The 26,252-nt window shown below is 52.4% G+C and overlaps 1 protein-coding gene across 1 annotated transcript; it reads left to right on the forward strand.

The window, feature by feature from the left end:
• Positions 1-7,332: 7,332 nt before the first annotated feature.
• On the forward strand, positions 7,333-20,676 carry CCNL1 (cyclin L1). Its single transcript, XM_071566120.1, has 11 exons — positions 7,333-7,692; positions 7,864-7,938; positions 8,069-8,178; positions 14,223-14,343; positions 14,834-14,898; positions 16,195-16,294; positions 16,888-16,992; positions 17,254-17,395; positions 18,742-18,853; positions 18,998-19,096; positions 19,765-20,676. Exons 1-11 carry the CDS (start codon positions 7,447-7,449, stop codon positions 20,114-20,116), a joined length of 1,527 nt encoding a protein of 508 aa, XP_071422221.1. The 5' UTR covers positions 7,333-7,446; the 3' UTR covers positions 20,117-20,676.
• Positions 20,677-26,252: the final 5,576 nt, after the last annotated feature.

Genomic DNA, 26,252 nt, shown 5'->3' on the forward strand with positions numbered 1-26,252 from the left:
CACTGAGGCAGGGGCTGTGCTGGGAGTTTGGGGAACCTGGGCCATGCTCAGCAGCTTCTCCCAGTTGCTGTTTTCCCAGTTTTACCTCCAGATGGGAATACCATGAGACTGGCAGTAGCTCCCCCAGGACAGATCTGATTTAAAGTGTGAGGTGACCTGCTTGGGGGATGACATCAAGGCTGGCTGTGCTCCCAAAGCTGGCCAGAAGTGTTCCTGACCCTGCAGGAATGGGCTGTGCCAAGGGACAGGGGCTGGGACACCTCAGGGACAGGGAACAGGGACTGTGACACCTCAGGGACAGAGGACAGGGGCTGGGACTCCTTAGGGACATGGAACAGGGGCTGTGACACCTCAGGGACAGGAACAGGGGCTGGGACACATCAGGGACAGGAACAGGGGCTGGGACACCTCAGGGACAGGAACAGGGGCTGGGACACCTCAGGGACAGAGGACAGGGGCTGGGACTCCTCAGGGACATGGAACAGGGGCTGTGACACCTCAGGGACAGGAACAGGGGCTGGGACACGTCAGGGACAGGAACAGGGGCTGGGACACCTCAGGACAGGAACAGGGGCTGGGACACCTCAGGGACAGGAACAGGGGCTGGGACACCTCAGGGACATGGCACAGCCTGTTTGCTCCTGGAACACGGTCACGGTTTGGGTCACTGCTGAGTCAAACCGGAGGCACAGCAGAAACCACTGAGCAGCAGAGACGTCATCATGTCACTGTTACACTCTGGGGCAATGATTGCAAAGTGATCCTTCCCCTGCCTCAGATCTGCCCGTGTTTCACAGCATTCCACTGCCCCTGTGCCATGGACAGGCACACCCTGTGGCAGATCCGAGGCTGCAAAGCTGCTGGAACCCAGAGCCTCCCAGGAGGCTGGAGCACAGGGATCCAGCCTTAGGAGTCGCTCCTGGCTCTTTGGGATGTTCACAGGTGTGTTAAGGCACAAAACTGCCACAGTCCAAGGCTGCTGCTCCATTCCCACCCCTCTGACAGGACTGGCCCTCCCAGGTTTGCAGTCACTGGAGCAAACACACACAACGTTTTCCCCTCAGGCTGCTACTGGTCAGGACAGGGTTCACCTGTTCCTGGCAATGGTGTCCTGGCTGGGAAGAACATGCTGTCCCAGCAGTGACAGAGCTGTCCCAAGGGTAACAGAGCTGTCCCAGCGGTGACAGAGCTGTCCCAAGGGTGACAGAGCTGTCCTAAGGGTGACAGAGCTGTCCCAAGGGTGACAGAGCTGTCCCAGGGGTGACAGAGCGGTCCCAGCGGTGACAGAACTGTCCCAGCGGTGACAGAGCTGTCCCAGAGCTGTCCCAGGGGTGACAAGAGCTGCCCCAGCAGTGACAGAGCTATCCCAGGGGTGACAGAGCTGTCCCAGTGGTGACAGAGCTGTCCCAGAGCTGTCCCAGGAGTGACAGAATTGTCCCAGGGGTGACAGAGCTGTCCCAGTGGTGACAGAGCTGTCCCAGGGGTGACAGAGCTGTCCCAGAGCTGTCCCAGGGGTGACAAGAGCTGCCCCAGCAGTGACAGAGCTATCCCAGGGGTGACAGAGCTGTCCCAGTGGTGACAGAGCTGTCCCAGAGCTGTCCCAGGAGTGACAGAATTGTCCCAGCAGTGACAGAGCTGTCCCAGTGGTGACAGAGCTGTCCCAGGAGTGACAGAACTGTCCCAGCAGTGACAGAGCTGTCCCAGCGGTGACAGAGCTGTCCCAGTGGTGACAGAGCTGTCCCAGCAGTGACAGAGCTGTCCCAGTGGTGACAGAGCTGTCCCAGCCCTGCCCTGTCTCAGAACCTGCCCATGACTCAAAGGACGGGGCATTAACTACACGTGTCATTGTAGCTGGACAAGTTCATGAGTTTCTGTTTCTCAGAGCAGCTTAACTAAAGCACATAACCCGTGTCAGATGGAATGGGCTCCCACTGATCTGTGTCTCAGTGGGACTGGATAAGGTCCAATAGATCAAATTCCATGTGCTTTTCCTGGAATCCCAGTGTGGCTCAATGAGAAAAGACAGGCTGAGTTTCAAATGTGCTGGAAAACAGGTTTGAACTTAAGTGACTTTAAGCCTGATGTTTAATTTGCAAATGCATCAAACTACTGCACTTCTATATTTATTTATATTAATACTCCTATTGCAGGTGAGCTGGTGAACATCAGTCTGTAGGAAAAAGTGATGTTACTCCCTGGGGAGTATTCCTTATTTCCTTGTTTTCTCCATGCCTTACACTGCTTTGGTGGAAGGTGAAACAGTTTGTGTGAGGGGAAACTTGGACCCAGAGTCCATAAATATGAACCAAGAGCAAGGGGCTTCACCAGGCACTAGATCCTCTGAAAAATCTGTAAAACACTCACTGAAATGCAGATTTACCAAGAAAACAGAAGGCAAGAAGTATTAATAGTATGAGCTTTGAAGAGTACAAATCTTCCAGTTCAGGAGAGTATTTTACATTCTAGGTGGCAGAATGATGGAAAAAGGGTTTGCTTTCACACAGGAACAGGGTTTAGTCCTTTATTTATAAAGACTTTAAGCCAAGCACCAGCTGTACCTTCAGTGGAGTAAATAAGAAAGGAGTGTGGCCCAGGGAAATGCCACTGAAACCGGGGCAGGGAGGAAATAATCGGTTAACCTGAAACAGAAACTCTTGTAGCCCAGAGCACTCCCAAACCCTCGGGTTTCACACCCAGTTCCTCGGGCTGGCAACTGCAGGGTGGAACTCGCTGCCCAAATCCTCTTTTCTCTTTCAAAACCGGTGAGTAAGAGGAGTTTGAAGAACTTGCCCTCTGGGGACGATTTCAAACAATCCTCCTTGTTCCTCTGAGCTGTGACTTTAGAGCCCAGAACTGGAGTCCCTATAAATCTTTCATAGAATTCAACGAATTCAAGTCATAATCTGGCAGAATAAAACACTGTTTGTCCAGCTGGGATAAATCCCACTGCCAGTTTTTTGGCCCCAAACTCCTTTATATCCCTGCAAAGCCAGTACTCGACCTGTACTGGGTGGTACTTGCACCAAAGTCCTGTCAGAGCTGATGATGCAGATTGTTATGCCTGAGATGGCAGGAAATTCCAGATTCTCAATCAGCCTGAAGAACTGAAGTCAATCTCCTGAATGATTTGAGAAAAAAACAAACAAAAAAATAACTCTCAACTAATTTTGTACTTTGGAGATTTTAGAATTTAATGAATAACTTGATCTAAGCATATTCTGCATTGTCTTAGTCTGATCTATTTGATGTGACAGCAGAAAATTGAGATATCTGCTCATGTCAAAATATTTTCTTGCCCAACTTTGTCATATTGTTTTCTTACATCCATCATTTTTAAGGAAATCAGATTTTTCTGTCATCACAGATTCTTATTTTCCAGAAATAATAATTTCTTTGTTAAGGTAATTGCATGTTGTAATTTGCAGCTCTTTGCTAAGAAACTGGTTTTGAAATCTCTTCTGGGAAACATCTCCTGCCAAGCCTGTAAAATCCTCAGGGAATTCAGGCACTGAGGGGGTCTCACTGCTGGGATACCCAAGGCATCTCCAAACTCCCTTTCCACAAGGTGTTCCCTTTTTCCCATGGTTTTTCACTCAGCTGTGGAGTCTCTGTCCACAGTGAGACACCTGGAAGAACCTTCGTGCAGTTCCTTTAAGGAAGGGGCTCCCATGGATTGTACAATTCCAGGCCAAAGGGCTCCCAGAGGATGAGGCTGTTGGTGGTGCCTCCTCGGGACTCAACCAGCAATCATTGATTGATGTTTTCCTGCAGCCTCCTGGCAACAAAGCACGGCCTGATCCTGCTGCGGAGGGGACAGGGCATTGCTCAACTCCAGGGAATTCCAAAATAGATCCATAAAACCACCCAGAGTTGGGAAGACGGTTGGGCAAGTCGAGCAAATGCACTTCCCTCCAGGTTTTTAAAATATCAGAAAACTGGAGCAAAGTAAACGCAAGAAATGAGGGGGGTGTGCATGGAAACAAAGCACGGGGGCAAATTCCAGGGCACTGAGTGCCACCTGCTGCTCCCAGGGCTCGTTTCTCCTCCTTCCCAGCCCTCTGGCACAGGCTGGGAGCTGGGAGGGAAGCGGAAAGAGCTGTTTGTCTCCTGCAAACACCACCTGGGCCAGGCTCTTCCCTCCAGGATAACCTGAGGGTTGGGGAACTGAGTCAGCTTTTCCCAACTCTCCTTTTCACGGCTGTTTCTTTACCTTCTGTCCCCTCCGTGGGCTGTAAGTTGCTTTTGCCATTGCAGGGGTGTTTGGCACCAGCCCTGTGGGTTCACAGGGCTTTTTTTGGGCTGTTTTGGGGCTGTTTTATCACAACACCAAGGGCTGCTCCAGCTTTCCAGGTTGGGGGTGGCATTTTTTTAATCTGTGTAAAATCATATTTTAAATCTCAGATTTGTCCAGTAAATGGCCAAAAAGGGGAGCCTGTCAAAGGCCCAGGAAAATGGGGTGAGCTATTCTAATTAAGTGGATAATAAATAATAGCCCTTCCAAATAACTGGAATCCCTGCCCAGTCATGACCCTGCACCCAGAGCAGCTCCCAGTTAAATGCCCTATTTCCATTAAAACCCACTATTTTGGTGACATTACAGACTCTCAAGCCCCAAACTATAAATGGCAAGGAAGGATGTAAAACAAACACGTTGTGGGCTTGGTGATCTTTCTAGAAGAGTTGTTTGTAAGACTGGGGAAGTTTATTAACAATTGTAACCATGACACAAAATAGGGTGCCCCGGCCCAGGAGGAGGAAGAGCAGCCCATGAGCACATCGACCTCCTCCACCAGGGCTGTTCCTGCAGAAACCTGGGAAATGGGCATTAAAAATCTTGGATTTGTGTCTCTACAGAGTTCCTCCATTTGGGAAGGACATGGAGGAGCTGGAGCGTGTCCAGGGCAGGGAGCGGGGCTGGGCAGGGGCTGGAGCAGCAGCTGAGGGAGCTGGGGGGGCTCAGCTGGAGAAAAGGAGGCTCAGGGGGCACCTTCTGGCTCTGCAATCCCTGCCAGGAGGGGGAGCTGGGACAGGGACAGGGCACAGGGACAGGGCAGGGGCAGGGGGCACAGCAGCAGGAATTGCTGCCTGGAAAGGGTGGTCAGGCACTGGCAGAGGCTGCCCAGGGAGGTTTGGAGTGCCCAGCCCTGGAGGTGCCCTAGGCAAGACTGGCCATGGCACTGAGTGCTCTGGGCTGGGGGACAAGGTGGGCATCGGGCACAGGGTGGGCTCCAGGGGCTGGGAGGGCCTTGCCAAGGTGGGCACTGGGCACAGGGTGGGCTCCAGGGACTGGGAGGACTTTGCCAAGGTGGGCACTGGGCACAGGGTGGGCTCCAGGGACTGGGAGGGCTTTGCCAAGGTGGGCATCGGGCACAGGGTGGGCTCCATGGGCTGGGAGGGCTTTGCCAAGGTGGGCATCGGGCACAGGGTGGGCTCCATGGGCTGGGAGGGCATTGCCAAGGTGGGCATCGGGCACAGGGTGGGCTCCAGGGGCTGGGAGGGCTTTTCCAAGGTGGGCACTGGGCACAGGGTGGGCTCCAGGGGCTGGCAGGGCTTTGCCAAGGTGGGCATCGGGCACAGGGTGGGCTCCAGGGGCTGGGAGGGCTTTGCCAAGGTGGGCACTGGGCACAGGGTGGGCTCCAGGGGCTGGGAGGGCTTTTCCAAGGTGGGCATCGGGCACAGGGTGGGCTCCAGGGGCTGGGAGGGCTTTTCCAAGGTGGGCACTGGGCACAGGGTGGGCCCGATGCTCTCAGAGCACACGCGGGGTCACCCCGAGCGCTGAGGGGGCTCCTCCCGCCGCCCACACAACATGGCGGGCGCGGCCCCTCAGGCGGCGCTGCCACTCAAACCCGCCCAGCCAATCAGGAGCCGCGGCTGCCCGCGGGGGGCGGGCCTTCCCGTCAGCGCGCGTGCGGCCGCGGCCGCGGAGGGATACGGGGCGCGCAGGGCGGCGGTGAAGCGGCCGCTGCCAGAAGTGACACAACCGCCGCGAGTTCCTCCTGACAGCGGGAGGGGATGTCGCGACAGCGGGGGCGGAGCGCGACAGGCGGAGGTCACGACAGCCTGGCCTGGCAGGAGCGCTGAGCCGCCTCCATGTGGCCGCTGTGCCCCTCCGCGGGAAGGGAGGGCTGCTCCACGTGGGAATGTCCCCGTTTATCCCTCACTGTTTTGCCTCCCTGTTGGTTCTGTCTCAATACCCGACGGGACCTTTCCCTGGGAGCGCTCCCGGCGGGACGGGCCGCGCCGCAGCCCCCTCGGCTGGGGAGGGTTTGCCCCAATTCACGGGAGTTGCCCCGTGTGTCGGTGCCCGGCCCCGGCCGCCTCTGGCACGGGCTGTGTCCGTGTGTCCCTCACGGGGCCCGGCCGGGCTCGGCTCACCCCAGGCCGCAGCTCCAAAGCTTTCCCAGTGGAAAATCCCGGGAAAGGAGGTGCAGCAGCGCCCACGGGGCGTCCCGAGGGACCCGGGACCCTTCCCAGGGCCCCTTCCCAGTTCCGTCCTGGCGTCAGGACAACCCCGGCCGGTTCTGTCCTCTTCCCATTCCCGGCTCTATTCCCGCTGTCCTGGCCCCGTCCCCATTCCCGGTTCCCTGTTCCTGTCCATTGTCGGTTCCCATTCTCCTTTCCTGTTCTCATTCCCGATTCCCAGTTCCCGTTCCTATTCCCTTTGCCCATTCCTGGTTCCCATTCACGTCCCCACTGCCGCTTCCCGTCCCCATTCCCGATTCCCGTTCCCATCCCTGTTCCCATCCCCATTCCCGGTTCCCATTCCCATCCCCATTATCGGTTGCCGTCCCCATTCCCGATTCCATTCCCTCTTCCCGTTCCCATTCCCGGTTCCCATCCCCATGGCTGGTTCCCGTCCCCATGCCGATCCCATTCTAGATTCCCATTCCCAGTTCCCATTCCCATCCCCATTCCCGGTTCCCATCCCCATTCCCGGTTCCCATTCCCATCCCCATTCCCGGTTCCCATTCCCATCCCCATTCCCGGTTCCCATTCCCATCCCCATTCCCAGTTCCCATTTCCATCCCCATTCCCAGTTCCCATTTCCATCCCCATTCCCAGTTCCCATTCCCGGTTCCCGTCCCCATTCCCGGTTCCCATCCCCATTCCCGGTTCCCATCCCCATTCCCAGTTCCCATTCCCGGTTCCCGTCCCCATTCCCGGTTCCCATCCCCACTGCTGGTTCCCGTCCCCATGCCGATCCCATTCCCGGTTCCCGTCCCCATTCCCGGTCCCCATTCCGGTCCCAGCGCGGGGCGGGCCGGGGCGTGCCGGGCGGACTCTTTTTTCCCGGCGGCGCTCGCGGGCCGTGGCCGCGTCACGGCGTCGGGCGCGCAGTCAGTCCTTGCGCGGCCGCCCCGCCGAGCGCACCGCCCGCTCCGGCCCCGGCCCCGGCCCCGGCCCCGCTCCGGGCCCCGCTCCCGGCCCGCTCCGCTCCGCTCCGCCATGGCCGCCCCGCCGCCCGGCCCCGCCGCTGCGCCGCCCGCCCCCGCCGCGCCGCCCGGAATCCTCATCGGCGACCGCCTCTACTCCGAGGTGTCGCTCACCATCGACCACTCGCTGATCCCCGAGGAGCGCCTCTCGCCCACCCCCTCCATGCAGGACGGGCTGGACCTGCAGTGCGAGACCGACCTGCGCATCCTGGGCTGCGAGCTCATCCAGGCGGCCGGCATCCTGCTGCGGCTGCCGCAGGTGCGGGACGGAAGGGAAGGGAAGGGAAGGGAAGGGAAGGGAAGGGAAGGGAAGGGAAGGGAAGGGAAGGGCGGGCGCCGCCATTGTGGCGGGCGGGCCGTGAGGGCGGGGGGGGCGCGCACAAAATGGCGGCGGCTCTGACGGCGCCGTGTCCGCTCCTCTGCCCCGCAGGTGGCCATGGCGACAGGGCAGGTGCTCTTCCACCGCTTCTTCTACTCCAAGTCCTTCGTCAAGCACAGCTTTGAGGTGAGCGGGGCCGGGCTGGGTGGGACGGGCTGCTCGCCTTGAGCCTCGCGGATTTGTTTCATATTCTCGTAGTTGTAATTCTAGCGGGGTTAAATACCATTCCCCTAACGGGAACGGCGGTTCCTTTCAGATTGTTGCCATGGCCTGCATCAATCTCGCGTCCAAAATCGAAGAGGCGCCTCGGCGGATAAGGGACGTGATCAACGTGTTCCATCACTTGAGGCAGTTAAGAGCAAAAAGGTAAGATCGGCTTCGTTACGAGCATAACCCTTTGCACTAATGTACCCGCAGCGTTCCATTCACAGCGCGTTTCCAGGCTAAGTTCAAGGACCCAGAGTTGGGAAGGGAGTGCTCCTTGGCTGCTGAGTAGGCAGTTCAGTGCAGTCCTGACTTCTGCTTTTGTTCACTTGGTAGACCCGTTTCTGTTACTTGTTGAGCTACAAATCATGAGTATTAGTCCTAGTTTTAGGCTCCCGGTTGTAGCTCTAGGTTGGGTGGTTGGTGTTTTGCTGTCCTGTAGTTACTGAAAGGGAGTCTTAGGTGAGAATAGCCCATAGTGGGTTGCTGTGTATTCTCCAGAATTTCAGCCGTATTCAATAGTGTTGATGCTTTTCTGTCGTTAGCGTGTGGTGTCCAGGTGTGGTTGTAATGCCAGTAAAGAACCAGCTAAGAAAACAAGTTGGATTTTCAGTGATAGTAGTAATTACCTTCTAGAAACAAAGCCATTGTGGAAAATATTGGAAAAAGGTCTGGTGTGTCCTGCAGTGTGTGCAGCTGTAATGACGAGGTGTAACTGAGCCTTGGACTGTGGAGGAGTCTGTGCTGCAGGAGGTGGGAGTTGTGCTGTCCTGGGGCCCCTGGGGAGGTGCAGGGAACTCCTGGCCTGTGCAGGTGTGGCAGAGCTGCCCCAGCCGGGAGGGACCAGTCCTGCTCTTGGGGTAAAGCAGATAACGCTGTAGTGAGGAACAGGGAGTGCTTGAAGGGGAGGAGTTCTCCGAGTTGCTGTTAAACACAAAAGCTCCTTAATTCTGTCGGGCACAGGTATTGTGGTCTGGGATTGGAGGCTTCAGCCTGGCTTTCGCTGGCTGATGGCCTGGAGTTTAAGGTACTCTGTAGTACAAGATTAATAAATTCACAATATATTCTCTGCTGTGTGTCCCCAGATTACAGCAGAATTTAAGCTTTAGTGTCTTGTAACCTTTCCTGAGAAACAGAGCAGAAATCCCCCAGGGAAACAGCTGTTTGTTGGTGTCTTTATCCTGGTTATGCTTCTGTTGAAGCCAAAACTCAGGCTATTACTGCCTCGTGCTCGTTTTCCCCTGGTTATCTGTAAATGCAAGAAGAAAGAGTCAGTGTTGCATGTTGGAACTCAGCTTTGTTCTGCACTGGAACTCAGCTTTGTTCTGCACTGGAACTCAGCTTTGTTCTACTCTGGAACTCAGCTTTGTTCTGCACTGGAACTCAGCTTTGTTCTGCACTGGAACTCAGCTTTGTTCTGCACTGGAACTCAGCTTTGTTCTACTCTGGAACTCAGCTTTGTTCTCTGTGGGGTTTAGGTTGTTACGGCCCTGAGAGGGTTGTGTGAAGTGACGCTGGGTGTGAGTTCCTTGGAATTGCCTTCCACAGTTATGATAAGGGAGTCTGATTATTGGAATTATTGGAGCAGGTTCAGTGATTAGTAACGTCTTGGCCTCCATCCAGGCAGTGAAGGTTAATTAGTCATAGCCTTGCTTGTCTTTGCAATGAGAATACAAAGTAGTTGTTTCTTTGTGGTGCATGAAGGCTCAGAGAAACTGAACTTAACCTGTGAATTTAAATCTTTCCAGCTAGCCTGTTCCAAATCCCACCCTGTGCATGTTACATGGTGTCTAAAGTGCATCATGTCGAGAGAGCTCGTGCACTGCTACCCATTATTTTCGGGAGAAATGGGTATTGCTGCTCTGCGATTCTGAGTGAATCTGCATGAATTAACCTTAAAACGCTGCAGTCTGACATTCAGACCTGCACCACCCCCCTTTTTCTTTTAGCAAGCAGGATGTAAACGTTTTTCTGTACTTTTTACAAGCTGACAGTTCCATGACCTGTGCACGGTATTAACTTCAACTCTTTTTTCCCTTGCAACCGACTATACAGCGACCAGCTACATTTACCAAAGCCTGGGTGATGTGGAGTGGTACATAAAGATGGAGCTGTCGTCATGGCAACAGTGAGTGAAGTATCGCAAATCCCCAAGGAGAAGCCAGTGCTCTGAGAATAGGTCACTGGAACCGGGGGACTAACAGGTTGGCCGCTGGTGAACCATTTGGAAGAACTCCTGTATCTTGTTATAAGCTTTTTTCTTTGCTGTCCAGGTTTTTAGAATAGTAGCTTCACCTTTTTTTTACTTTTTTACTGGAGCTAACACTTAGGCCGTAGTTAGTTCTCACACACAGCCCAGAACTGAAGCACTCAGGCTGCTGTGCTTTCTTTTCTAGTCTAGTATTTCTGTTAACTGAAGCTCTTAACCCATACACAAACCTGGGGTAGTTTGGGTAGGCTTTGCTTTCTTTCTTAACCAGTTTTGGGGTCTTAGTTCCACTTTCTGGCTCTGTATAACTGCAGTTTGAATTCATGGAAAAACAAGTAAACAGAAGTCTTGAATTTGTAAATTTATGTCAATGATGATGTAAAAGCAGCCCCTCTATGTACCTGTTTGCAGACCTGGGAATTCCACTGGGATTTTCTTTTTATGAGACATGTAGTCAACTGAGGTGGTATTTCTAATGCTGAGAAAAGTAAGAAAAAGCAAATAAGTGTTTTGGACAAGCATATTTTGTTTTGGGTCTCTGATGAGCAAATGTGATGTAGAACTGCATGTAAAATGTTTGTGTGCATGGAGAAAAGCTCATACAAACCTGTGGAAAAACTGCTTTTAAATAACTGTCTGCCAAACATGTGTTCTGAGCAAAGTGCAACTGTTGTTTCACTTGCAGAATGTAGTTTGAAGTTGATTTTATTTCCTCTGAATGTGCTTGAAAAGCTGCAGAAAGTCCTGAGACTGGAACCAAACGTGACTGGTGGTGTGACCTCCCACTCAGTGTTTGAGACTCAGTGACCTGCAGTGGGGCTGGAAGTGGCTGCACTAATTTTACACACTTTGTGCTCTTCAAACTGTCCTGCAAATCTGTCCTGCTTGGATTTATGATCTTGGAGTCAGAGAAATCCTGTTCTTGTATTGACCAGCTTAACAGATCTCTGGTCTTTGAAATGAGGTGCTGCTGTTGTGCTGTACTTGTCAGGAGTGCTCTGCTCACTGTGACCATAATTACACACAGGGCCCTGTTCTCCAAAGCATTAGTCATCCCCAAGACATCAAAGTTTAATATTACATGGAATGAAACTGCAGCTGTGTGGAGAACTTGGGCCTCATTTGTCAGAGTGATTTATAAAAACGGGTATTTGTAATTTGTTTATTGTTACAAACACATTACAGTGTGTCTTAATCTGTTGGGTTGTTGCACAATCTGAATCCCAATCAAGTTTTGCATCCCAGTGCTGGACTGGCTTCCCAGAGGGAATGCTGTGTGCTCTGTTAATGATAAAGTCTTGCCTGGAGCTCTGGTGCTGATCTGTGAAACAGATCCAAAGAATTTGCAATATGGGCTTGAAGGTTTATATATAAGGTTATAAGTGACTCTTCTCTGGTTTGTTACTTGGACCTAAAATAATTCTGGGACTGAGGACTAAGTGCAGCAAATGCAGTAGCAAAGTTTCTCTTTTTTTGTAGCAGAAAACAGTTTTCCAAAGGGAAATCTCTGAAGTTTCCAACTTGTAAATGATTGTTTACTAACACTTCAGAGTTCATGCCAAAAGTGCTAAATTGGTGAATCTTAATACAGTGGGGAACTTTTGCCAGTAATGAAGTGCAATAAAGCACTTGAATCTCTGTAGCTCTTTATTTTTCCATAAGTGGATCAGAGGCTGCATGGTCTGTGTTTCTGGAAACACTGCCTGGATAAACTGCTGTTTCCTCAGAGCTGTAGAGCCTGTGAGCAGAGTAAGGTGGGACAGCAGAGCAAAGCAGAGCACACTTGCCTGTCGTTTCCTGTCACTTCCCTGTGGAATGTGTGCTGGGTATGAACTGTTGGTGCTGCTCCCATGGAAGGACAGTGAAAACTTGACCTACAGGCCCATGTCTGTCCTGCTGCACCTGGGGCTGCCTTGGCTTCCTTGCCCAGCTGTCAGGGGATGCAGGGTGTGTGGAGCAGGAGTTGGTGGGTGATGCTGTGCAGTCACCTTGTCCCACTGGTGAGTGTTTGTACAGGCTGGAAGTCCTGGCTGGCCTAAGCCTTTGATCCAAGATTTCCCACCTCTGATGAGGTGTTTGTCTAACAGTCTGGGCTGGACACCTGGACTTGCTCTGGATGATGCTTTGCAGATCCTGTTAGTGCCAGTGATCTCTGGATAAAACTAAAGCAGTACTGGGGGGAGTGTTGTTATAAATTGCAGTGTAATGGATTGGAATGAACTGGAAGTGACTCTGATTGCAAGAACTTGAGATTTGAGCTTGACTCCTCCATTCCCCCACTTCAGTGCAGTGTTCAGCCTGCCTTTGGAGTGCTGGAATGTTCACATAAAATCAGCCTCTCACTGAAGTGGTTACCTGAAAGAAGCTTGTAAAGTTTTTCATTTCTGGTTAATCAACCAGCCAAAAAAAACAACCCCAAACAAAAAAAAAATCTCCATATTCTGTCTGAGTTTATGTAGAGATTGCAAACTTCTTAAACTTGCCCTGATGAATGAGAGTAACACTTAACTAGGGAATTTATGGAATTTCTTAGGAGACAGGGATAGTAGGGCTGGTGCTTGAGCTGTAGGTCTTTCCTGACACCAGGAAGCTGCTGTAGTTCCTTCCAGACCTGGGAGCTGCTGCTCAGCCCCTTGGGAGGAGCAGGGGAGCTCGAGCTTCACGTGCAGGGTGGTACAACATGATACTTGTACTGGGGAAGTGGGTGGTTTGTTGTGTCCTTTGCCAGTGGCAGTCAGGACCTGTCCAGGTGACTGCAGAAGTCATGGCATAAACTGGATTACAAAAGTTGGGAAGCTCCTCATCCACCCTTGTAATTAAATCAACCCTTTTTCTTCGTGGAGTGGGAACCTTGGGGTTTGAGTGGGTTTTGTGCTCCATGGCCTGTCAGGGCAGTGAGATTCACTCATGAAGTTTGCAGGTTAGCAGTGAAATATTCTGTCTGGTAAAACAAGCTGTATTTTGAATCCACTTGGCATTACTTCTTTTTGGTTTGAAGGTAATGAGAAAGAAATCTGTCATCAGTGCTTGGGCTGTACTGGGTGTATCATACACACAAACTGGCTTATTAGAGTGTAAGGAGCTCCAAAAACATCCTTCAGCTGTGGAAAGCATGTGCAGTGTTTGAGGAATATTACAGAGGAAAAGCTGGTCTGTCTTCAGGAGGAAGTGGATTAAAATACCCAGTGTGGAATGTTGAAAGGTCAAGTCTAAGCACAGACAAAGCAAACAATATGAAATGGAGTGTGGTGCTTGTGCATAAGGTGTACAGCGAGTTATTTGAGTTCAAAGTGCTTGGGGAGTTCAGGTGTTGGGATTGGAAGGAACTGGGGCCAGGCAGTGCTAGAGGCTGAAATCTGTCTGTGGAATGAGCTCGTGTTTTGCAAGTACAAATACCAGCAGGGATGTCCATGGTACCCCCTGGTGAGTGTGTGCAGGGCCCAGAGGCACAGGCAGGTCTGGTGCCCCTCAGAGAGGAAATTCTGTGCCTTCCTCAGCTTTCCACACATCACAGAGGCAGGGCTGGCTTGTTCTCTGAAAACTGAACCATCCTTCCAGTTTTAGGAAACTGCCGTTTGTAAAGCACAAGTGGCTACTTAAATATTAATGAGGAAAAACCCTGTTCTGCTTTTCTTTAGCTTGGAAGTCGTGCCTGGCAAAGGCAGTGGTGTCACATTCCTTCTCCCTCCTGCCATGGAGAGTGCAGTTCTTTGGGATCCTCCCTGCCCCGTGACTCTCCCAGCAGCAGGAGCAGCACAGGTGGCACACACAGTAGCAGAAGGTTGTTTTGTGTCTCCACCATCTAATCTGTAGCTAGTCAAGAGCAGCAACTAAAGTAGTTTATCTAAACTTGGACAGCACAAGATCAATGCTTAAACTTGCTTGCAGGAGTTGAAAACCGGTTTCTGTTGCCATTAGTTGGTTGGAAGGGAAAACAGAGTTGCCGTTATTTTTGGATATGCAAAACAGTTTTGATTTTATTTCTTGCAAACTATAGGACTCCAAGCCCCCTGATACTTGATCAGAACTACATAAACACCAAAAATCAAGTAATCAAAGCAGAAAGGAGGGTACTGAAGGAGTTGGGATTTTGTGTTCATGTCAAGCATCCTCATAAGGTGAGTTCTCAAAAATAATATAACTAACTATTACTCTCCCTTGGTGACATCAGTGTGAACTGTGGGACAAGAAACACAGGTGTCAAAATGACCTGAATTCTTCTCTTTATTCCTCTGTAGTTGTTATTGATGTTTTTGCCAGAGCACTTGGGCAAACAGTCATGCTGACTTTGGCTGAAATTGCTTCCTTGGGAATGGTTAAAAGTGGTGGCTGGTTTTAAAAAAATCATAGAAAGGCAGTAAAGAATTGGCTGACCATGATTGGAAGGCTCTTGGGGATGTGCAGGGCTGAGAGCTGCACTCTGTGATCCTTGTTGGTCCCTTCCAGCTCAGCACAGTCTGTGACATGAGAGCTCAAAGTGTGCTTGGAAAAGGAGCCCCCATAGTTTGGAAATACTGTTTGATTTTAAATATTTATATATTTACTACTTTATGTGTTAAAACTCAGTCTTTTTTCTCTTTTTTTTCTTTCCCCCTCCTCATTCCTCAGATCATTGTTATGTATTTACAAGTCCTGGAATGTGAACGTAATCAAACCCTGGTACAGACAGCCTGGTAAGTTGTTTTCCATTCTTTTCCTAGCCAGGAAAATAGTAGCAGAAATAACAAGCCTGATGATCCAAATGCAAAGCAATGAGATGTAAGTTACAACCCAAACACAAGCTTTGAAAACACCCTGGTGCTTGTTTCTGCTTACTATTTTCATGGCTTGATTCCAGCATAGCAATGGAGAACTCAATTTAACTTTGTTCTTTTTTCTACTCTTTGATTAAAGGGTAGTCCCTGATGGTAAGTCATAGAGCTCTGCCCTCTGCACCTCAGCCCTGACCTGGGGATGGCCGGCTTGGCTGCCCTTCTCTCCAGCCAAGCCAGTGCAAGCTCTCATCCGAGACTCACTGCCGGGACGTGTCCACGGGCAGCGCCTCCTAGTTCTGGCGGGGTGGCCAAGGATTTGTATATTTGTTTCCAGAAGTAACTGTTACAACTGTCTCTGAATGTCTTTGTTGCCTACCTACTGTATGCTGTAGTGTTTAAAGGACACCTGGGGGACATCTGCCAACGTTTATTTAGTTTGTTGATCTTTTGGCTAAACTTGAGATAAAAAGATGATCTCGGTGCATGCAGCATGTTGGTGGAGCAGCCAGACTGGGCGTGGGGTTTGGAGAAGCAGTGCTGGCTGAGTGCTGCTCCCCTCTGTCCCATGGCTTGGGAACTGAGAAACACAGGGAGCTCTTTGCTGTTCATTGTCCCTCCTGGCATGTGTTGATGGTAGTGCCACCCTGTGCCACACCAGGAGCTCAGGGGAGTGGGGGCCTGACTGACTCACAGGCCTCCTTCCAACACTCAGTGAGCAAACTGGATGCATCTCTGTGGATGAAGCTGATGTGGCTTGAGGCACACAAAATTAAACACAGTCAGTGTTTTATGAACTTTGTAGGTTGCCTCTGGAAAATGGTAGTTGAAAACACACTGTGCTTTCCTGCTTGCACCTGAGCTTTAAATTGATTTTTAAATACAAGACCATTGGTGGTTAAGGCAAACAGCAGGACAGATGCAAAGTAATGGTTAGATTGTGAGGTCTGGACACTTTACAGGGTACCTTAAACCTGAAGTAGCCATTACATGCTACTTGCATTTGCTCCTACACCTTGTTGCTTTGGGCTTTCCAACTGGCAACAGTGCAGACAGTTACAGGAGTGACACATGTCAACACCAAGTACCATAATTCAAAAAACCCCAAATGTTTAATAGAAAAACAGAAAAAATAATAAAGTCAATTGAGTCTCCAGTATTGTTATCCTCTAAAAAAAAGCCAAGCAGAGCTCCAACATCTCCTGCTGTGTGTTTTAGGAATTACATGAACGACAGCCTTCGGACGAACGTGTTTGTTCGCTTCCAGCCCGAGACCATTGCCTGTGCCTGCATTTACCTCGCTGCCAGGGCCCTGCAGGTGAGCACAGCCCCCTCTGCCTCGAGCTGCCCTCAGCAAAGCTGGGACAGCACTTCAAACAAAAACCTGGCCTGTAATCTCTGCTACTGCTTTGGCTCAAGCTCTGCCAGGGGAAATTTAAGTTGGAGATCAGAAAAGAACTCTTCCCAGGGAGAGTAATCAGGCATTGGAATGGGCTGCCCAGAGAGGGGGTGGATTCCCCACCCCTGGAGGTTTTTCACCTGAGATTGGCCATGGCACTGAGTGACATGATCTGGTAAAGGGACTGGAGTTGGACCAAGGGTTGGACTTGATGGTCTCAGAGGTCTTTTCCAGCCCAATCCATTCTATGATTCTGTGGATGTGGCACTGAGTGAGAATCCACCATGTCTTGATCCAACCCTACTGTGATCAAGGATTGGACTTGCTGATCACAGTGATCACAGTGGGGTTGGATCAAGGGTTGGACTTGCTGATCTCGGAGGTCTTTTCCAACCCAATCCATTCTATGACTCTGTGTGCCATGATCTGGTAAAGGGACTGGAGTTGGACCAAGGGTTGGACTTGATGATCTTGGAGGTCTTTTCCAACCCAATCCATTCTATGATTTGCAGATTCCGCTGCCTACTCGTCCTCACTGGTTCTTGCTCTTTGGCACCACGGAAGAGGAGATTCAGGAGATCTGCCTGACAACTCTCAAGCTTTATACCAGAAAAAAGGTGAGTTTGAGACATTGGTTTTTCCTGCTCTGTGCTCAGTGCAGCTTGAGCCGAGTTAGGGCTCTCCAAAAGAGTTTGGGAATGCTGGAATACAGATCTGCTGATGGGAAAGGCTCCTCTGAGGAGGGTGTGAGGACAGATCATGGAAGTTACATCACTGAATAGATGATTAGAAAATAGCTGAGTATTTTTCAGAACTGTGAATTACAGAAATGTGAATTACATTAGCTCAGCCTCTTACCTCATTGTTAACTTTCACAGCCCAATTATGAATTTCTGGATAAAGAAGTGGAAAAGAGGAAAATGGCACTACAGGAGGCTAAACTGAAGGCAAAAGGTTTAAATCCAGATGGAACTCCAGCACTGTCAGCACTGGGTGGCTTTTCTCCTGCATCCAAACCATGTAAGTTTGTTTCCTGAGCAGAACTTGCATCATACTGTGTGATAAATAATTGCATCTGTGTCCCAAGGTGGTAAAAAACTCCAGGTTTCCTGCTTATTGTACAGTTTAGAGTTCTTCAGAGAGCTAAGCAGCAAAGCAAGTATTTTGTTTTTAAACATAGATTTTAAAACCAGTTTCAACTTTAAGTAGCAGATTATAGGGAAAAGAGATTCTTTACTCCACAGCTCTACAAATGGGAGAGTGATACATTAATAATAACACCCTTGAGAGAATGGTGCAATAAAACAGGAGTTCCGTAGGTGAAGAGAGACTGGATTTAACTTGGGGGCTGTTGCAATAGCCTTCCTGGCTCCTTTGGCTGCAGGTGTCTCTGGAAATTGCTTTCTCTGCCTTTTTTAAGGTACTTGGCAACAGCTCCAGTGTGGTGAAGGCAGGCAGGTGGTGGTCAGGAAGTGGAGGAGAGAGAGGCATAGCAGAGTCTTGGCATCAGAGGGTATAAACTGTAACACCTGTGTTGAAGCTGCCCATCTGTCAGAGCTGTGCTGGTTTTGTCTTGGTGCTTTTACCTCTCCCTGCTGCTTTTGATCTGGGAGCTGCCAGGGGGATTCAAAGCCTGCACAAGCCTTGACCCAGTGATGGTGGTCGAGCAGGAGGCTCAGGGAGGGTCTGGTTTGTCCATGGCCCACAGGAACTTGAGCACATACTGTGAGAAAGCAGCACTTGTAACAGCTACTTCTGAAGAGTCAGTTTTTCTGAGGTTTTTAAGCTGAGAAGGGTGAATTTCTCACTGAACAAGGAATATGAGAGGAGGGAGCCAAGGCTGGAAACTTTGGAAAGCAGGAGCTCTGGTGGGCTCAGCAGCCCTGCCAGGTAAGGTGAATGCATCTCTGGGCTGTACCAGCTGTCTGCAGAGACAGAGTGACCTCTAAACTGAACACGTTTTTCTTATTTATTGTGCCATTAATATAAAGATTGCAGTTTGCTGTTCAGTGTTAATCCTTTCTGTAGCACGGGAAGGTAACAAGTTTTGTACTTGTGGGCCATAACACAGGTTTTATTTTGTCCCCTTTGGCCCTGGTGGGTGGAAGCCCAGGTGGGCCTGGCTGTGGTGTGGAGGTCATGGTGCTCTTCCCCCTGCTCTGCTGCCACTTGGCTTCACACTTTGGGTCTCCCCATGAACAGCCCACCCCAGGAGTGAACTGAAAATGGAAAGATGGAATGAATTAGCTGCTGACTTCATATGTACATTTAGTGCAAATACTGGCAAAGGTGTTTAAGGGCTGTGCAGGATATTTATGACAGAGGATGAATAAATAGCTAATTTTGAATTTAAATTTCATTCTCAGCTTCCCCAAGAGAAGTAAAGGCTGAAGAGAAATCTCCATTGTCTGTTAATACCAAAACCATTAAGAAAGAGCCAGAAGAGAGGCAGCAGGGCTCAAAGAGCCCTTACAATGGGTAAGTACAACCTCTCCTGATACAGAGACTACTTCAGTAAAACAGGGGTTTCTTACACTGAAGTGCAGTGAGTACTACTGAGCTCCTTCATGGGAGCAATGAGTGGCTCAGAAGTGTAAGCCTGGTTTGTTTTCCCCCCTCAAGCCTGAGAAAAGAAAGCAAGAGAAGCCGAAGCAGCAGAAGTGGCAGTCGGTCCAGGTCGAGGACAAAGTCTCGGTCGCGCTCCCACAGCCCGAGGCGGCAGTGAGTGGGGAGGGGCCTGGGGTGGCCTTGTCACACTTGGTGCTCTCAGGATCCCACCACAGTGAGAGCAGTCTGGGAACGGTCCCCAGGGAAGGGCTGAGAAGTGCCACAGGAGCCAGTCTGGTGTGGCAGCTCTCCTGTGTCTGTGCTCCTGGTGCACTGCCTGGCTCTTCAGGGCTCTGCTCCTCCCTTGTGGTGGGAGCAGTGAGAGTTGCTGGCTTTATAAATATGTGTATTTTTAAAGAGTTTCCAGGCTGGCATTTAAGTTGGAAGCTGCCAGTGTGGATCTCGGTGAAGGATTCCCCAAAGTACCATTGTCAGATCACTGAGGCAATAAACAGTTTACGATCTGTTGTTGAGGGTGGAAAATTCACAAGAGGGTGCTGCATTCTGGGCTTGGTTTGGGCTGTTTATTTTCTAGTGAGCTCAACTGAAAACTCACAGACTGCTTTGTGTTGGAAGGACCTTAAAGCCCCTTTCATCCCACACCCTGCCCCGGGCAGGGACACCTTCCATAGGATCAGAGACATTCACTGTCCTCCCTCATTTGTCCCTTTGGAGAAACAGTCTCTGATCTCTTGCGGTCCCTCGGCAGCCCCTTTGCACTGGTTTGGTTTGTATTTCCCTTGGGTGGCAGCCCCGTTCTCAGCCCCTCTCTCTCCCTGCAGCTACAACAACCGGCGCAGCCTGTCGGGCACGTACAGCTCTCGCTCGCGCAGCCGCTCGCGCAGCCACAGCGGCAGCCCCCGGCGGCACCACAACCACGGCTCGCCGCACGCCAAGGCCAAGCACGGCCGCGAGGAGCTCAAGGGCGCCGGCAGGCACGGCCACAAGCGGAAAAAGTCGCGCTCCCGCTCGCAGAGCAAGTCCCGGGAGCACTCGGACGCCGCCAAGAAGCACCGGCACGAGCGCAGCCACCACCGCGAGCGGCGCGAGCGCTCCCGCTCCTTCGAGCGCTCCCACAAGGGCAAGCACCACGGCGGCAGCGGGCGCTCGGGCCACGGCCGGCACCGGCGCTGAGCCCACAGCCGGGCCAGGGCCACGGCCGGCACCGGCGCCGAGCCCACAGCGGCCCACGGCCGGCACCGGCGCCGAGGCCACACCCAGACAAGCACCACGGTGGCAGCGGGCGCTTGGGGCACCAGTGCTGAGCCCACGGCCAGCAGTGGCACTGGGTCCTGCCACACACACGGACTGGGGGCTGAGGTAATTTAAGCCCAGTGTCTAATTTTCTAAGAGGTGTAGAAGACCTTTTTGGTTTGGTTTTTTTTTCTTTCGGGAAAGAAACTGTTACCAACTTTGCACATAATACCTTAGCAGTATCCAAGGGTTGGAAAATGATGATCAGGTTAATTGTATCTATTAGAGTTGTGTATTGTTTATTGAGCTGAGAACTGGAGAAAGGATTTCTGTAAAAAGGCAAAACGTATCTTATTTTTATACCCGTCAATTGCAGACGCTTATATTTAAGTATAGTTATTTGTTTAAACAATGGTGGAGACTTTCTTACACTGGTTTTAGTCTGCATGTGTTTAAAAATTTTTACAAGAAATAAAATATAAAGCTTTTTTTTTTACTGCCTGTTGGGTACCAAATGTCTTGAAACCGAGCTTGGTTTTCTTACATGCCTTCCCTCTGACCATTGTGCCTGAGTGGGACATGGGGGATAAACTGGGAAAGCTTTAGATGCTTGTCCTTCCCAGGGAAGCCAGGAAGCAGTTGGAGTAAGTGATCCTGGAGCTCTCTGAAGGTCAGTGGGATGAGCCAGGAATGGGTGTCCCAGCTCTGTCAGCTGCCCTGGGAGCCTGGGGGGCTCTCCCTGTCCCTCTGCAGCTCTGTGGGACAGAGGGCAGGAGCTGCATCAGCAGTTCAAATACCAGACCTGGAAGGATCAGGTTTGGGGTTTCTATTTCCCATCTTTCATTCCAGTGGCAGGATGCTGGCAGGGGAAGGAGGGATCCTCTTGCAGGTGTAGTGCTGACACAGCCACCCCCTCCCCTGTGTGGGAGGTGGAAGGGTCATGCTGACACAGCTTGGGGAGCTCCAACACCTTCCCCTGGGCTGCGCTGAGAGCAGAGAGCAGCTGGGAGCCCCTCCCCCTGATCCTGCGGTATTCCTTTGTGTCCTGCTGCTGGAGCTCTGTCCTGGTGTGGGACAGCACAGCTGCAGTGCCAGGGAAAGGAGAGAGGAAAGGGGGGAGGAGGAGCTGGATCTGATCCTACAGCTGCTGCTCTGGTAGCACCAAGCCCTGAAGCCCACAGGGGTGAAGGGTTTGCTTTCCTTGCTATCCTGGAGTCCAGGGTGGAAAGACCTTTTCTCTCCCAAAATGCCTGTCCATTCCCTGCTGTGGCCGAGGGTGACCTGGCTGGAATGTTCACCTGCCCAGGTGGGGATGGGTCTGTGAGTGCCTCTGACTGCAGGAGCAGTGCCAGTCTCTGCCCACACACTGCAGGCCTCAAACGAGAGGAAAACTGGCTGAGCAGAACCTTCATGAACTGGTGTTTTCCTGCCCCACGTCCTGGTGGGCCCCAACTGCAACTGGTGTCTGGAAATGCAGAAGTGGAGGTGTATTTTTGAAGAGCAGAAGGTTAAATATCTTCTGTTTCTTGGTTACCACTGTGTTTTTTGATCTTTAATAACTGTTTTGTGTGTGTTGCCTTCAGGAAAGTACATTTGTTGCTATGGAAATGAAAGTACTTTTTCCCCCAGATCAAGTGCTCAGATACAGTTGAGGGCAGCAGTGAAATCCTGGGGCTGAAGAAGCAGCAGGATTGACTGGAGCTCCTGGGACTGGGGGTGGTTTGTGTGTCAGGGTGACACGTGGGGGGTTCAGCTCTGTGTGTGTGAGCATTAATGACCCTCCTGTGTTGTTTGCAGGGCCCCTCCCTGCAGAGCTTCACTTGCAGGTGGAGCTGGAACAGCTGGAGATGAACAGCCAGACACCACCTGCTCACTCACTGGAGAAGTTCGTTGTTCTTTCCATGGGTTAAAAACTGCAGCCAGTGATGGATGTGGCCTCTGCCAGCTGTGGCATCTGGGACAGGTGGTCACTGAGGTAAAAGCAGCAGAATGTCCCCAAAGCCACATGAGCCAGGTCAGTGCAGTCAGGAAGAGACGCCCACACAGGGTGAGCCAAGTCCCTGCCTGGGCCCCTCAGGTTGTGTGTGGGCTCTGCAGGGGGAGAACTGGCAGGTTAATGGTCCTGAGTGGCTGCAGCCCTTTCATGTGCATTTCCTGGAGGGCTGGTCCAGGACCTGCCAGGCACAAGGGCCAAAAATGTCACTACGTGACAGTCACTGTGTCTCCCCAGACTGAAGTGCCCTTACTTGTTCATTGAGCTCTGCATCACTGACATGAGTAATTGGAGAGGGCTGCCTGACTTTAGTCATACCAACCTCCAGGAGCCACTCCAGGCTGCACTGACATTGATCTTTACTATTTGTTGCTTTTCAATTCCTCTGCCTCTTCTGAGCCACCAAAGGGGTCCTGCAGCAGCACAGACACCTCTGAAGGACGTGGTGGCTTTGGTGACCCACCACTGACATCCAGAAGCACCCAGGCAGCAGTTCTCTCCACAGGTGCTGTCTGAAGCCCCCAGCTCTGCTTCCCTACAGCCCCAGGCAGCAGGAATAACATCCAGGGATGTACTGGAGAAGGGAGACAGAGCTTTGGGGGCCCTGCACAGAGCTTTGGTGTCTGGCTGCCCTCGTGGTCACCTGCAGGGCCTTGTCATGCCCAGTGCAGGGCTGGGGTGTGCAGGTCAAGCACCAGGAATTAGGGATTTTGGTTCTTCCTGTCCATATTCCCAGGATTTTCATGGATGGTGTGTCCAGAGCTGTCACAGCCAGCAAAGGGTGTCTGAGGCTCTGCCTCAAACCCACATGTTTGCTGAGGACTGGCAGAGTGGAGCTGTGCTGGCAGTGGCAGCTGGGGACAGGCAGGAGCAGGGGCTGTGTCACCATGGGCACAGCCCCAGGCTGGGATGGAGCCAGGAAAACCAGCTCCAACAGCAACCCCGTGGGAGCCTCGAGCCGCCCCTGGGAGCTGCAATCCAGAGGGCAAGGGGAGCAGGGAGAGAGTGGGCAGGTGGAGCAGGATGGGGAGAGGGGCCTGGCAGGGGGGACAGGGTGGGGACGCCTCTGTGGGTCCCCACAATGGAAAGGATCCCTTTTCCAGGAATTCTTTCCCTGGTTACTGCTCCTGCCAGGAAATGTTCATGAAATCCATCATTTCATATCAGGCCATGCACAAACTGCCCAGTCTGGCTCTCCTGTCCCTGCTCCTTGGTGTTCCCTGCTCCAAAGCACAACTTTGTTGCTTCCAAGCTCTCTGGGGCAGGAAACAAACCTACTCTGGCTGTGACACAGCAGAGCTCTGGCAGCCACATCCCACGTGGGAAAAAACCACTTCTGCAAAGGAAACAGCTTTCCATCCCCATCTCCTGCCTGGCCACAGCCCAGCGGGGCAGTTTGAAACCAAGTAAGTTAAAATTAGTAAAGCTGGCCTGAAAAAACAAGTTTTTATGTTCCAAGGGAAGGGAAGAAAGGGGTAGAAGTGACCAGTTTTGTCCCAGGACAGTCCCGTGGAGAGGCCAAGGGCTCGTGCCCCCAGCTCAAGCAGCCCCCAGACCCTGCTGGGGCTCCCAGGGGTGCTGAGCACCCATCATTCCCAGGATGCTGTGCACCCACCGCTCCCGTCATTCCCGGGAATGCTGCCGCTGCTCCCGCTGCCGTTCTGGGTTTACTCTGTAGGTGGAAGTGTTGCAAAGCTCAGCCGAGCAGCCCCGGCACGCTCGGGCTCTGCTGGGGCCGGGCACAGCAAAGCCCACCAGGGGACACGGCAGGGAGGACACGGTGTCCTGCCCCGGGGCTGGGTGGGCAGAGCAGCCCCAGCCAGGGGTCAGACACTCGGCTGCCTCCCGGATTCCAGCTGGGGGTGCGTGGGGAGCCTTGAGGGGGGATGTCCCCCACCAGCTGTGTGGGATACCCCAGTACTGACCAGTGACAATGGGCGAGATACCCCAGTTCTGACCAGTGCCAATGGGTGTGACACCCCCGGGCTGGGCTGGGCCGGCTGGGGGGGATGAGCCTGAGTTACCCCACAAGGTAAGTCAAGGGGTCACTCCCCACGGGCAGAGCCTGTTCAGGGTGCCCAGAGAGGCTGTGGCTGCCCCAGCCCTGGGAGTGTCCAAGGCCAGGTTGGACAGGGCTTGGAGCACCCCGGGGCAGTGGAAGGGACAGGACCTGCCCATCCTTCCTCAACCAGCACCACAAAAGGGCTCCCAAGGGCCTGAGTTTCGAGCGGGGAAGTCACATTTCCCAGCAGTGACTGCAGAGAGCCCTGGGAAATACCACAGGGACTGACCAGAGTTATGGGGCTGGTACTGCTGTTCCCTGAGAGCTCTGATATCCCAGAGAAAACAGCCATGGAAGGGATCATGGAGTCTCCCGTGGCCTCAAATCCTGCTGTTCCCAGGTTTCTGTGCTGCAGGGAAGGTCCAGCTGAGCAGAGCAGGAGCTGCCCCAGGGAGCTGATCCCACTGAGGCAGTTGCAGGTCCTGGGCAGCTCCTGGAACGTGCCCTGTGCTCAAAAGGAGCCAGGAGAGGAAATCAACAGTGAAATCATCTTAAAGCAAGTGAATCTGGGGTTTAAATACACCGGTCAGTGATTGGCGCATCTTCCCAAAACACCTTCCTGACTCCAGGTTTGTGGGGCAGCAGGCGCTGCCCCCGGGATGCCTGAGGTGCCCTTTTAGAGTGCCTTAAAGGCTGAGAAGCTGCGCTTTTGTTCAAAGCCTAAAGGCTTTTCTGTGCCTCAACACCTCCGAAAAGCAAACACCTCCAGCATCTGATGTCAGATGGTTCAGAATTTCCCCCTGCTGCGGAGACACCTGGTCTGAGAGCACACGTGGGGCTGGAGCAGAGCAGGGGGAACGGGGCCGAAGCTGTCACGGCTGTTCCTTTCGGATAAATCACATCCTCCCTGCACCGAGCACACCCTCCCTCCCTCCCTCGCTCCCGTCCAGCCCTGTCGGGGCTCCGTGTGTGTCCTCACGGTGTTCCGAGCGCTCCGGACGCGCAGGACGAGAGCACAGTAGGATCTGCCATCAGGGAAACCGCAAGCAACAAACAAAGATGTTATCTCTGACATCTGGTTGTGCTTTGGGCAGATCTGTCTGCTCGTGTTAATGGGATGGCTCGGGGCTGTTTCTGTTTAGGGACTCCTCGCGTGTTCCCTCGGCAACAGCGAGGGCAGCACCGGGATGCGGAGCTGGGAACGCAGCGGCAGCGCCGGCACCTTCCCGGCCGCAGCCAAGGCCAAGAGCTGGGACAGTGACCTCGGGACGGGACGGCCCGGCGGGAATGTGTCCCCATCCACCCTGTCAGCTCCCTCAGGTGAGAGGTTTTAAGGAGCTGTGCTGGAGGATTCCTGGGATGACAGACCCCCAAGCCCCTCCACCCGCTGTGACTCCTCTCCTTATGAAGTCCTGTGGGCAAAGGGCTGTTTCCTTGGAGATGGATCCTCAGCAGGTTTGTAACATCCTTGCCCCAAGACAGCAGGAAAGGATTTCCCTGAATTTCTCTGAACACCAATTCATGGAAAGTCCTGCTCTTCAGAACCAACCTTTTTTATGCAGTTTTATCCAAGTGCTCCCCGTGTACAGGTTGGAGCAGATGAACTAATGCCTTGTTCAGCTCCAGTTACTGTTTCCATCTCCCCCCAGAGAGGTGCTGGTGTTATTTTTAGACGGAATCTACAAAAACAACCCCCCAAAAAGCCGCCTACAAACAGAAGGAAGTTGGCAATCACTGAGGCAAAGCTGCTCCGTGGCTGCCCCCACGGCGTCCGTAAATCCTCCCCCACGTCTGACCCTTCCCGGACGCGTCTCAGCTGCTCCGGAGGAGCCTTTTTTGGGCCTTTCTTCCCCGAGGGGACGGGCGGTTCTTTGTTCCGAACTTTGCGACGTGGAAACGACCTCTCAGTCCCGGTAACTCCGAGCAGCGCAGCTCGTGCGCAGGAAGCAGCTGGAGGGCGGATGGAGGGAGGGCTGGAGGGGGGATTGGGGGCTGCAGGAGGGGATGCAGGGCTGGATGGGCGGATGGAGGGCTGGACAGGGCTGGAGCACATTCCCATAAACACCAGAGACTCGAGAGAA

Source organism: Pithys albifrons, chromosome 11 (genome assembly GCF_047495875.1).
Source record: "Pithys albifrons albifrons isolate INPA30051 chromosome 11, PitAlb_v1, whole genome shotgun sequence".
NCBI classification, from domain to species: domain Eukaryota; kingdom Metazoa; phylum Chordata; class Aves; order Passeriformes; family Thamnophilidae; genus Pithys; species Pithys albifrons.

What these genes read in the sequence shown, in the direction of transcription:
- CCNL1 (XM_071566120.1), top strand. Translation starts at nt 7,447, where the DNA reads ATGGCCGCCCCGCCGCCCGGCCCCGCCGCTGCGCCGCCCGCCCCCGCC. An exon ending in TCCTGCTGCGGCTGCCGCAG is followed by an intron (nt 7,693 to 7,863) that starts GTGCGGGACGGA and finishes TCTGCCCCGCAG; the next exon opens with GTGGCCATGGCGACAGGGCA. An exon ending in TCCCACAGCCCGAGGCGGCA is followed by an intron (nt 19,097 to 19,764) that starts GTGAGTGGGGAG and finishes CTCTCCCTGCAG; the next exon opens with CTACAACAACCGGCGCAGCC.